Genomic DNA, 13,213 nt, shown 5'->3' with positions numbered 1-13,213 from the left:
AACCACCCTTCCATCCATCCGTCCAACCATCCATCCTTCCATCTATCCATCTGTCCATCCAACCGTCCATCCATCTATCCATCCATCCATCCATCCATCCAACCAACCGTCCATCCATCCAACCACCCTTCCATCCATCCGTCCAACCATCCATCCTTCCATCTATCCATCCAACCGTCCATCCATCTATCCATCCATCCGTCCAACCAACCATCCATCCATCCGTCCAACCAACCATCCATCCTTCCGTCCATCCAACCATCCATCCAACCACCCTTCCATCCATCCAACCAACCATCCATCCATCCATCCATCCAACCAACCGTCCATCCATCCATCCATCCATCCATCCAACCAACCATCCATCCATCCAACCACCCTTCCATCCATCCGTCCAACCATCCATCCTTCCATCTATCCATCTGTCCATCCAACCGTCCATCCATCTATCCATCCAACCATCCATCCATCCGTCCAACCAACTATCCATCCTTCCGTCCAACCAACCTCGTCTTCCTCCTCCTCAGGTTTCTCAGCAGGACATTAAATCTTCTTCTCCTCCATGTTTATCTGTTCCTCTTTTCTTCAGGGTAACAAGGTTCAGGTGGAGGTTCAGGTGGTGCTAACTGGAGCTTTGCTCTAATTGAGGCTGAGCTGATTGCACCTTCTTCACTGTAACCATGGTAACCCTCATAGTAACCCAGTTCCTGGTTCTGCTGCAGCTTTCTGGATCAGAAACAGGAGACCGGATCTCTGAGACTGGCCAGAACCTCCTGAAGCTCAGGTTCAGGGTGCTGGGTTCTTCTGGATTCTTTCATATTGGTTAGATTTTATAAACAAAATAGAAACAAATTGAATTCTGAGGAAGAATCCAGATTAAAGAAAACCTGTCCCAAAACAATCTGGTTCAGACCCGGTTCATCAAGTTTCTGAGAGGAGTCATCTGATTGGACAGATGGTCGTCATGTGACCAGATGAATCATCTTTGAAACACACTGTGGTCTGTCCACTCTGTGTGTGTGTGTGTGTGTGTGTGTGTGTGTGTGTGCTCTCCCATCCATTCAGTGATTACTGTAAACACACACACGCTGTTTATTGTCAGAGTGATAAATCACAGACGACTTTAAGTGAATTAGTGCAGCAGCTCTACCTCTCCGTCCATCCATCCCTCCATCGCTCTCTCTCTCTCTCGCCCATCACTCTAAGCTCCTCCCCCTTCTCCTCCTCTGAGTTTCATAGCTTACCGGCTCTAACGAGCAAACAGGCCTTGTTAGACCAATCAGAATCTCAATTAGAACAGAGGAAGCGGAGGAGGAGAAAAAGGAGGAGGAGAAAAAGGAGGAGGAGAAAAAGGAGGAGGAGAAGGAGGTGGAGGAGAAGGAGGTGGAGGAGAAGGAGGTGGAGGAGTTGTAAAGCAGATAAATGGAGGAATGTTTTGACTGACAGTTGCTGTGGGTGGGGCTTAATGCTGCACTCTCATTGGTCCATCTGCTCTGCCGTGTCTGTCTGTTGGGTTTGCATGTTGACCCCTCCTCCTCTCCACCCCCACTAACCTGTCCCCCCCCTGTGCCCACAGCCAGCCCCCACGCCCCCCCCTCCGGCCTCCACTTCTCCTCCTCCCCCATCCTGCAGCAGCCCGCCTCCTACTTCTCCCACCCGGCCATCCGCTACCACCCGCAGGAGACGCTCAAGGAGTTCGTCCAGCTGGTGTGTCCTGACTCCGCCCAGCAGGCCGGACAGGTGGGCCTCCTCAATGTAAGCACACACACACATGCACCCCCACGCCCACTCACACACACGCACACACACACACTTATGTGCAGGCGAGTCAGTGTGTGTTGGCAGAAAATGATACAGTGTGTGGTTTCAGGTTGATAGCTGATATATCTGCGTCTAGACATCCAATCGATACACACACACACCCCCACACACACACACACCCCCACACACACACACACACACTCACACACACACACACTCACACACGCCTCTGCTCACTCGACCTCGGGACAGTCCTGTAGTAAACAAGCAGAGCTGAAGTCAGACTGGACTGAGTCTGGACCAGAACCTCCTGCTCCCAGAGTTCCCAGTTTTCTGGACGGCCCGTTAGGGAACCGGACTGGCGCCGGTGCCGATGTTTGTTCAGCTGGATCCGGTCAAGTTCTGCAAATATTCAATAGAAATGTGAAAATAAATCAAATCCAAGAATGTAAATCATCAGTGATGCTGAAACTGTCACCGCTCTCTGGGTTCCTGCTGCATGGTTCTGATTCTGGTTCTGGTTCTGGTTCTCTGACTCCTGTCCCTCCTCTTCCTCAGCCCAGCAGCAGCTCCCAGACGAAGGTCCACAACCCGTTCCTGCCGACGCCCATGCTGCCCCCCCCGCCGCCCCCTCCGATGGCCCGGCCCGTCCCGCTGCCCGTCGACACCAAGCCCCCCCCCACCTCGTCCACAGAGGGGGGCGGCAACTCCCCTTCTTCCCCCAGTGAGTAACACGAGCCCATCGGACCAGAACCAGAACACCGGTCCGACCATAAAGATCCTGGTACTGATTTGTCAGCTGGTTCTGATCCATTAGCTGATGGTGTCTTTAATATAACCTCTTACTTGAGGTGAAGGGGAACATCTAGTTCTAGATGCCATTAAGTTTTATTACTCTGTCAAAAGCTTTAATAAACATTTTAATATTTCCTCTCACCTCAGGTAAATTGCAACAAGTAGCACCAGTTCTAAAAATGTCATAAAGCGTTATTACCGTATCAACTGCTGTAATAACAGAGCCGTTAATTAATGGGTTTCAGACACGTGACCCAGATGATGCACGATACTCAGATGGAGGTCCGGAAGTGGATTTCTCCGGCTCAAATCAGAGCAAAATGGATCACAGCGAGTAGCTAATGCTCTAAATAGGCTGAAACAGACGAGGCATCTAAAAAAACACGTGTATATTTAGTTTATGATCCGTATTCTCTCTGCAAAAAAGACTTCTCTTATAATCTTGAGGATTTACAGCATCGAGGCGATCCACATAACTAACTATCTGGAGCCGCAGACCTCAGATTATAGTTGTAATGTGAGCAGGAGACAGTTTTCAAAAGCCTGGAGAATAAAATCATTTTAAAATCATAAAATCAGGTTGGGTCAAATTTAGGATCAAAAGAATCATTAAATGGCTGTGGACTTGTTTCTGCCGGGTGAATAGTGAGTTGTGCTATTTTAAGTAATCAGTCTATGATAACTAATTACTTAATTAACTCCGCGGTTAGCTAACCCATGCTATTTCTTCGAGCTTGGATCTCCTGGTAAATAATTCATTTAGCTTCTGTAAACCAAATTCATGCAGAAGTTGTAGGTTAATGTTGAGTGGTTGTAGGATTCAGGTCCAATGCAGGTCAACGATTCGTGTTTGGACACCAACCATGTGGGGGAACAGTCCCGGCTCACTGTGGCTGTACGGCTGGGGAGGTTACATTTCATTTATGTAGCTATTTTGTTTATTTAGCATGAAAGTCCCATTGAATAAACATATTTTCTGTCCGGGACTCGGCACTGAGCTAGCTGCTAACAACATTAGCATTCTGAGGACAACAAAGCTAAGGCATAGAAATAATATATCTTACCTTACATATGAATGCTTGTCTTTCTTAGTACCTGTCCAGTAAAATATCTGAAAATACAATTTAAACGATGCGATCCTTGTCTGTTAGAAACTCGGCGCTGCAAACGTAACCAGATCCTTTCTGCGTTGTGCTTTTTTTATTGATTGATCAGGCCGTAACACGGTTGGTCTTTAAAAAAGATGGATTCTCGATTTATTCTGATGAGAATCACAAACAGGAAACAACCGTGTTATTGGCCGCCCGCTCCAAGTCCTACACAAAACAAGAGTACGTAACAGAACTAAAGTTAATTCCTGCTACTTTGCGATCGTAGGTTCGAAGAAATAAAAAGGAGGGACTTCCGATCTTAAAGTAACACGGTTAAAACAATGGCAGTTGTTTCAGTCAGGTAAGGAACAATACAAATAACCAAAAAAGGCATTTTGTGTAATTATAACAACCAGGTTACACAAACTCTGGCATTGTTAGTTTCTGCACCTCCTGTTTTTAACTGTAGATCGTTGATCCACTCTCCTCCTCTTTTTTCGGTAGGTTTTTTAAAATTAACTCCCTTGTGACCCACTACCTTAGAAACACGAAAATAACGTTTATCTTTCTCTCTATCAGAACGGTTGGAACAACCGTACAGGACTCAGACTTTAGACATTTTGATGCTGGATCAACAGAAATAAATGGGCTGCATTTACCACCGGCCCTCCATCTGCATTGGGTGACGTCGGTGCTACGTCATCTGAAACCCAGCAATATTGTTCTCTTTACCTCAAGTAAAGTGAAACTCATCAGACTAGTTAAAATACCAGCATAGTTTTAGAATAAATACATAAAGAACAAGTAATTTTTTGCTTTATTCCACAGAGTTTAATTTCTGGGTTAGCGTTTTATACTTCTGAAATATTGATTAAAAAACTAAAACAGAATTACTTATTCTTTAACTTGGAACAAATATTGTTTCAGGAGTCCTAACTCTAAGTGTATTTGTACTTTATTGGAGAGAGTTGTTTCCTTCTCAGCCTTCCTGTAGCGCTCTGCTAACTGGGAGATTTTCTCATCTTTGTTTCCTGGAAGCAGCTCCTTAAGGTGTCTGGAAATGTGATGGTGACTGGTCCCCATTAGGACCTCCCATTAGCATCCTCCACACCCTTAGCAAGTCTTCATTAGCGTTCTTTGTCCCCCACCATGTGTCATTAGGCTAAATCAAGTTGTCATATGGCTAAAGTTAGCAAAGAACCATGTCACATCAGCCAAGTTTCTCAATAAAACACACAAGGGGTAAAATTGACTAATATAGCAGCTTAGAATTTGCTAGATTGGAGGGGAAAACTCTATCTGCCCTTAAAATATGTTTAAGATTTAGGGCTAACCTTCCAGTGAGCGGTTGACACATTTAACTAACATTAAGCTACAGCAAGCTAGCATTAACTTAGATTGCTGAAAGCTAATTTTTCCTAGAAATAGAAATATAGTCAGTGTTTTATTCTCAAAGAAAATCTAAAATTAATAAGAAGCATGCCTAATTTATCTATTAGGTGACTTACTTCTGCTTCCTGTTACTCAGGAGTTCTGGCTGTTGTAACTTGGCGCCAGATGAAGACTTCTTCTTATCTTCAGCAGACTGCATTCAATTGGTGCACTGCTGCCTCTCACTGGTCGAGAGGCGCATTGCACTACATAGCATAACGTCATGTTTGAAATGTAAAGTTCATTATTGCTCTGTCGACATCTTGCTTGTAATACTGCAGGATCTATTAGATGAAGAAAGTTTAGACTTGGTGTTAACACATAAAGCTACATCACGTTTTAAAGTTTGATAATTAATACCTGTTAATAACATATTCATGTCTTACTCACCTGTGTGTATGTGTGTGTGTGTGTGTTTTCTGTGCAGCGTACTCCACCCCCACCACATCTCCATCCCAGCGGTTCGTCAGCGTCGGCCCTCGAGACCCCAGCTTCAATATCCCTCAGCAGCCACAGGTAAGGCCAGCCCCCGGCCGGTTCTGGGACACCTGTCAGGTCCAGACGGGTCCAAGCAGGTCTGAGCGGGATGGCAGAACTACTTCCTGTGGAAGTGCAGCAAGTCTGGAACATCTGGATGTCCAGCTATGGCTAGCTCAGGAAGCTAACGCTCTGGTTAGCTTCCTGGCTATGCTGCCGGTTCCTGCTGCGGGCCCTGAGCGTCTCGGGTTTTTCTGTTTGGATTTCAGAACCACATTTTAAATTTAAGCAAGCAAAATTTCAGCAGTAAAACACAAGCAAATCGTTGTAGAAGTTTCCCTTTGTGATGTCATCAGGAACCAAAGAGTTCAGTAGATGTTTGTGGAACTTTAATCCATTCATGAAAATATGGAGACCGAAGCTTCAAACTCCTGAAAAATTGGAAATGACTCAAGAATCAGTTCAAAAGTCTCTGAACTGGAAACCTACCGACATCAGAACCTTCCAGACCCGCTGCAGGTTCTGGAGCTATCAGCAGAGGGTCTGCAGGCGGACAGATGTTGGGTTCTGTCTCTACATCTGGATCTGACCCTGCTGAGGGGCGTGGCTAACTGAGCGTGGCTTGGTGATTGGCCAGCTGATCGGTCATGTGACACTTTTATCTCTCTGGTATTTTAATCACAGAATCCAAATACACACTGAACAATATTCATCTGATATTTCTTGCAGAACAGTTGGTCACTGAACGCAGCATCCACGTCTCATGCTGTCTGAGTGTGTGTGTGTGTGTGTGTGTGTGCTGTAGGGAGCGGTCCAGGTCAGGGTGTGTTTGTCAGCTGATTTATGAAGAGTGTAACGATTGGCCTGGTCATGCTTTAACTCATCTTTCTCTCTCGCTCTCTCACTCACACACACACACACACACACACACACACACACACACACACACACACACACACACACACACACACACAGAAAGCAATAAGCTGGGAGTCCTCTGTTGGCATTTCAGACATGCTCCATCGCTCTGCTGTGTGTGTGTGGTGACCTGCAGTGAACGAGTCTGTCGATTTATTGATTCTGTCTCACACACACACACACACACACACACACCCTCTGAGAGGCCAACGTTTTCCAGGTGTTTGTCACTGAAACAGTTGGTTATTTATTTGTTCCTCCTCTGCCTCCAGGAGGCGCTGCTGAGGCTGAAGCTGCATGCAGTCTTCTTCCTCTTCCTCTCTGGGACTTGCGAGGAATTTCTTAAATCTAAAATCTACAGAGAAGGAAAACTTTCTGTTTACGTCCCAAGATGAAATTTGGGATGGGCAAAACTTTTTACCAAGATTCGTTTTGTAGAGTCATTATTCTAACACAGGACCTACAGTATATATTATCAGATATGATTAGATATTATGTAATATTGTTGGATATGATCAGATATTTAAATGTTATCTGATATGATCAGTTATTAAATATGATTAGATTTTGGATATTATTAGATGTTATCCAATATTATCTGATATTATTAGATAATATCCAATATTATCTGATATTATTAGATAATATCCGATATGATCAGTTATTGTGAAATATTATAAAATTTTATCAGTTATTAAATATTATTAGATATTATGTGATATTATCCGATATTATTAGATAATACCAGATATTAAAAAATATTGTTTGATATTATCTGATATCTGATATTATCAGATATTATCAATAGGCTGCACAGTGGCACAGTTGGTAGCACTGTTGCCTTGCAGCAAGAAGGTCCTGGATTCGATTCCCGGCCAGGGTCTTTCTTCATGGAGTCTCTATGTTCTCCCTGTGCATGCGTGGGTTCTCTCCGGGTTCTCCGGCTTCCTCCCACAGTCCAAAAACATGACTGTCAGGTTAATTGGTCTCTCTAAATTCTCCCTAGGTGTGTGTGTGTGTGTGTGTGTGTGTGTGTGTGTGTGTGTGTGTGTGTGTGTGTGTGTGTGTGTGTGTGTGTGTGTGTGTGTGTGTGTATGGTTGTTTGTCCTGTATGTCTCTGTGTTGCCCTGTGACTGGCGACCTGTCCAGGTGACCCCGCCTCTCGCCCGGAACGTAGCTGGAGAGGCAGCAGCAACCTTCCCGACCCCATTAGGGACAAAGGGTGAACAGAAAATGGATGGATGGATAATCAATCCAATGATTTCAGACAAAAGGCTGAATTCTTTTCTAATGTAAAAATACTTTGAAGTTTATTAAATCTGTCTGCTAACTGTGGCTCAGTGTGGGCGATCGACAGTCTCTGGAGAGAGAACCACTGGAGGGGGGCAGAGGGGTCGCAGTTCAATGGCCCCGCCCCCTCCATCTCCAAGGCAACCATCATGACAGTCTGTGTGCTTGGAGGCCGGCGGTTGGGCACTGAGCTGGTTACCGTGGGAAACCAGTGTCCAGAGAAAACAAACCATCAGAACCAGAACCATAAGTAGTCGTTCTGGTTCTGGATCATCTCTGCTCATTGGGCTGGTTCTGTGATCATTCCATCTGCGTTCCTGAACCTGACCAGAACCAACCCAGGAGAAGATTATCGTAACCTAAGAAGAAACGGCCCAATCCGGGTCCAGACCGGGTCCAAACCGGGTAGGGTCCGGTCTCTGTTTCAGGCTCTGTCTGACCCCATCCAGGTGTTTCCCTCCTCACTTCCAGTCCAAACTGGGTCTGTATTCAAACCCTACTCCAGCCCAGTTCAGATCAGGAGCAGAGAGAGTTCTGGACCGGTTCTGTTTCCAGAAGTTGGACCTGCAGACGGTTGGAGCAACTCGGTGCCGGGGGGCAGCGGACCTCCAGGAAAAGGCTCCGTGTCCCCCAGCGCCTGCAGTATGAGTTACCGCTGTCCGGTCCGCTCCAGTCGGTCCGGTCGGTCCAGTTGGTCCGGTTGGTCGATGGGAGTTTCATCTTCAGAGTCTTCTCAGGAGAGAGGGGGCTACTGCAGCGGGGGGCGAGAGACATCGACACACAGCGGGAGAGAGAGAGCGGACCAGAAAAGTCCCAGCGTCAGCAAGTTGTATTGATTAAAAACTAACCTTCCAGTCTTCTCCTCTATCACTGCGCGCACAGCAGAATTACAACGAGCCAGGAGAGAGGGCCGCGTGGCAACACACAAGAGCTAACGGAGAGAAAACAGAGAGAGCGGACAGAGAGAACGGAGAGAAAACAGAGAGAGCGGACAGAGAAGCAGAAACACTGGAGTGATCCGGCTTCGTTTTAATAAACTTCCTGTTCTTCTCAACACGCTTCCTAAACTCTGCTTCTGTCTCCAGATGTGTGTGTGTGTGTGTGTGTGTGTGTGTGTGCGTGCGTGTGTGTGTGTGTGTGTGTGTGTGTGTGAAGTACATGCCAGGATGAAGAGGAGAAAGTGATCCAGAGAGGAATGCTGAGAAAGAGGAGTGAGGATGATGAGATGGGACGGGTAGTAAAGTGAGGGAGTGTTTAAAGGTGGGGGGGTTCCTTGGCGATGGCAGTCACGTCCCAGGCCGTCTGGTCGTCCCTAGCAACCAGACATGATGTAAGACGAGGATGAACTTGAACTTGGCCAGGCAGTGAGGATGATGAGGGGGAGATTGGTGAAACATGAACGTTTGGCAATCGATGCCGGCCGATCAGAGACAACACACACACACACACACACACCCACAGAGGAATGGGTCTGGTGGTCTGAACCCTTCCATGGTCCACCCAGGGTTTGGCGCCCCCTACAGGCAGTGGGCGGTTTTATATTGGATCAGAAGTTCTTCAGATATTTGTCTTTATTTTAGCTGCTTGTCCAAGGTCTGCTCAGATGCTAACAATAAGGCCTTAAAATGTCTTAAATTAATTTTTAAAATATAAGTTGGCCTTAAAAACGTAATCATTGGTCTTAAACTATGGCGTGGCAGGACTTTTAAATCTCATATATTCTGTGTAGTTTTATTTTTTCTCAGGGGACTTTTCAATTTGAGCCATCTACAGACATCTTCATTACATTCTTGAGGCAGTTATGGATACCGCTAACTAGCTGCTAACATACCCTTGCTAGCTAGTGTCTCTTGCTAGCAAGGGTAACTAGAGACAAGGTAGCTAAATTTGATGCAGATTTATTGCTATTTGCCTGTACGACATAAGATGCTAGGTGCATTTTGTGCAAAAGTCTCGTCTTTACAGGATTTAAGACTGTAGAGCCACAGACGCTCAAAGCTGCTGTCAGAGCGGCGAACAGACCTGAGAGAGGTCACAGTTTGGCTCCCCTGGTGACGCTGAAGGCTCCCAGGTAACAGTTGCTGCTTCTACTGCCACTGGTATTTTGGTGTGACACAAACTCTGAAGGCAGTGGTTCAGTGGATTTTAATGGTGGTCCAGTTATCCATCCATCCATCACCTTCCTCCCAGCTTACCCTGGTCTTCCTCTGGACCTCCTCCCGCTGGATCACCTCACTATGTGTTTCCATCATTTGTGAAAAAGATTCTGATGTCTTGAGCTCCTCAACTGCCCTGACCCAAAGAAGGCACTCTACCCTTTTCTGGACCTTCAGATTTGGAGGCGCTGATCCTCATGTTGGCGGAGAACCGATTCAGTGGGTGCTGCAGGTCACTGCCTGATGAAGCCAATCAGACTACATTATCTGACCCAAGACACCCAAAAGGGATCAACGCCTTGGCCAGAAACAGTCCATAAAGGCCAGAATCAGTAACACAAGGTGACCTTGGTAGAGTCCAGCTTTCAACAGAAACAAGTCCAACCAACGTTGTTCCTGTCATTAGGCCTGTAGTAAAAAACAATAAATCAATTAATCGTACGATAAATTAAAACTATCAACCTCATTTTAATTATCGGCATTATCGTCTCTTCTGACCTTTTTCTCTTTCTGTTGATGACACTGAATGAAAAAAGGCTCAACTCCGGTGCTCTCCACTGACCTCTGACCTCATATCCTCAGTGTAAAGCCCAGCGCAGAGACACGATCTTAGAGCTGTCGGCCGATTGTCGGCCCATTTTCAAAACCTGACAGACCACACATTAGCCGACAGAAATCCTAGGTATAACGGTTCGATCGGGTTCGGTCCTGCCGTGTGGTGTCCAACAATGGGCACAAAATAATGGCTACAAGTCCAGTGAACTAATTTTAAAACCAGGCATTAATCAATGCTTTACTACAATCTACCTGCAATGCATGTTGCTAGTGTCAGCGTAAAGTCCTGACTGAATGAAAATCATTAGAACCTATTTATGTCACGTTAACGAAGAACAGCTGAAAAGTTACCGGGTTTATCAACTGCGGTAGCAATTTGGCTCCAACTCCTCCTCTTGTCATTTCTATATTCTCTGCACAAAATGTTGAATAAACATTAATGTTGTTTCCACATATCATCTCCAATGTCCGCTGGACTTCGCGCCATGTCAGCTGTTAGAGATTCCCCTCCGTAATTTCCCCTCAGAAAGCAGGGAGGAGAATCCGCGCTTTCTGATTGGCTACCTGTCACATTCAACAGGTGGAGTTAAGATCCCAGTTGGGAAAAACCCTGATTTGGATCGGAGCGGCAACGACGATCTACCGTAACACACCATACACTACAGGATGATCGGTTATGAAATTGCAAGCGACGATCTTAGAGAAAGACCAACGATCTAAGATTGTCTTAAGGGGAAAAATAGGAGCAAAAAATCATGTAGTGTGAATTATTGCATCAGGTAGTCGATGTGCCCATCTTCTCTATTTAAAAAGAATCCATTTTATTTTTGTTTTTGGTTGTTTTATTTATTTTGTTTATCAGTTCCAGTGTTAAATATTCTTTTGAAAATAAAGTGTATCTATCTTTGGCAGGAAATCACATGCATTATTACGTCATTTCCATTAAATCAGTGTAAAAAGGTCTTCAAACAATATTATCGTTTATCGCAATAATTTTTGAGACAATTAATCGCTCAGCAAAATTTGTTATCGTGACAGGCCTACCTGTGGAGGGAAATACAGCCGAGGAAAAGGAGTAGAGCCTCATGAGAACGGAGAGCCAGCAATGCTGACAAATAGGCAAAGAGATTAAAAGAAACAATAATTAATGTCTTCATCTAAAGTAAGAATGTGACTAGGTCTATAGTTGATTTCACAAGTAATGAAATGTCTTCATACATGTGTGTGATTTTCTTTTGTAGATTTCTGTTGTGATACAGGCCTTAAATTTGATTGATAATAGTCTTAGGAAGTCTGAAATGTGAGATGGTGAGGCCTGGAAGAACCCTGATGTTGACCCCTGTGTCTGTCTCCACAGTGGTACCTGGGATAAGGACTCCGGAGGCGCAGACGCCCTCTACGGCCAGCCGCTGCAGCCTGTCCTCCAACACCAGCTGTCCCTGGTCAACCCTGTCACTGGTCCTGCAGATCCCGGCTCCACCGTCAATGACTCAGCATCGGCATGGCTAAAGCAGATTAAGTGCTCCCATGCTGCGAATCGTTCGTCCCAGAATTCCTTGCAGACTCTTGGATCGTATATCTGTAGTGCTGGATCTGAGTCCTGAACCTTTTTCCCTGAATCCCTGACCTATGGGGTAATGGGGGAAGTGACCTGTTCTGGGAACGTTGTCAGACTGAGTCCCAGATATTCCTCTGTGGAGGACCTACCTATCCATCACTTTGTGCCGCGTGAACTTGCAGTGGTTTGAAGCCCCCCAGGCTGCCACCACCCCTTCCTCCTTAGTGGATCCCTGCAGCCGGGGGCAGGCAGGGGGCCGCCTGGCTCAGAGACACCAGCTGAAACAAGCCTGGGACGGACCCTGCCTCCTTCCCTAGATCTCTTCAGGACTTGGACGGTAGCATGAAGGGAAGAGCTGAGCCGGGGGCAGAGCAGCATGAACTAACCGTGGGGGCTCTGGGTGGGGTGTCCTGAAGGTGGTCTGGATTTGCTGCTATGCTTCACCAGGCGCTCGTTTCTCTGGAGGCTTCATGGCTCATTGGTTTCTCTCTTTTAGCCTCCATTCTCTCCTTCCATTCATCCACCTGTCCAGGTGAAGAGGCAGCGTAAGCAGGGCGGACCGAACCCCCGGGGGTCCGGAGCCACTCCGCCAGTCAGGGGAGAGCCCCGCCTCTCAAACTTAACAGTGAAATCATGAGGAAAAGTGCAATTTTGTTGATTAGTTGTTGGATTATTAAATATATCTAAATGTATATTTTTCTTGTAGTCCGCTCAGACCTGGGACTCTAAAACACTGGGCGACAAACCGACACGCAGCCTTGGGGAACACCAACCCAGTGAGAAACTACCAAACCGCGTCGTTCTTTGATAATCTGGTAGTTTGATATGAGAACGTCTGAATCAGAGATCAGTTTCTGAGCAAAGGACTGATGTTCATTCAGCTCAAATAGAAACGAATAACGATTCCTTTATTTAAAATGTATTCTACGTCAGGGAAACGAAGTGTCTCCTGAGGCCAAATCACAATTTAAGCTTGAAACGAATCAGTTTGGCAAGATAATCTGCCTGGCAACGGGCTGCCATTTGATTGGCTGGGTCTTCCAGAGCCTCCATCCAATCACAAGCACTTCTTCCTCCAGCTGGCCAATAGGCTGCGAGTGTGTCATCAGGGGGCATGGTTTATTTATGAAGACTTTAACTCTTCTTCAGTTTGGTTTTTCTTCCTTATTCTATAAATATCT

At 46.0% G+C, this 13,213-nt stretch overlaps 1 protein-coding gene across 6 annotated transcripts in view; it reads left to right on the top strand.

The window, feature by feature from the left end:
- The window catches only part of nfia (nuclear factor I A), an 80,480-nt gene extending 68,533 nt beyond the window's left edge, over positions 1 to 11,947 (top strand). For 5 of the 6 annotated variants that reach the window (XM_023338993.1, XM_023338996.1, XM_023338991.1 and 2 more), the window contains 4 exons: positions 1,577 to 1,755; positions 2,320 to 2,485; positions 5,506 to 5,594; positions 11,832 to 11,947. In XM_023338993.1, coding sequence (XP_023194761.1) covers positions 1,577 to 1,755; positions 2,320 to 2,485; positions 5,506 to 5,594; positions 11,832 to 11,846 — 449 coding nt within the window. In that variant the 3' untranslated portion in view covers positions 11,847 to 11,947. The remainder of the gene's footprint in view (positions 1 to 1,576; positions 1,756 to 2,319; positions 2,486 to 5,505; positions 5,595 to 11,831) is intronic. The other variant, XM_023338992.1, reaches the window with a different exon arrangement.
- The last annotated feature ends 1,266 nt before the right edge of the window (positions 11,948 to 13,213 follow it).

The sequence above is a fragment of the Xiphophorus maculatus genome, chromosome 9 (genome assembly GCF_002775205.1).
Source record: "Xiphophorus maculatus strain JP 163 A chromosome 9, X_maculatus-5.0-male, whole genome shotgun sequence".
In the NCBI taxonomy this organism is placed as follows: domain Eukaryota; kingdom Metazoa; phylum Chordata; class Actinopteri; order Cyprinodontiformes; family Poeciliidae; genus Xiphophorus; species Xiphophorus maculatus.
This window is presented reverse-complemented; position numbering and strand designations above follow the sequence as displayed.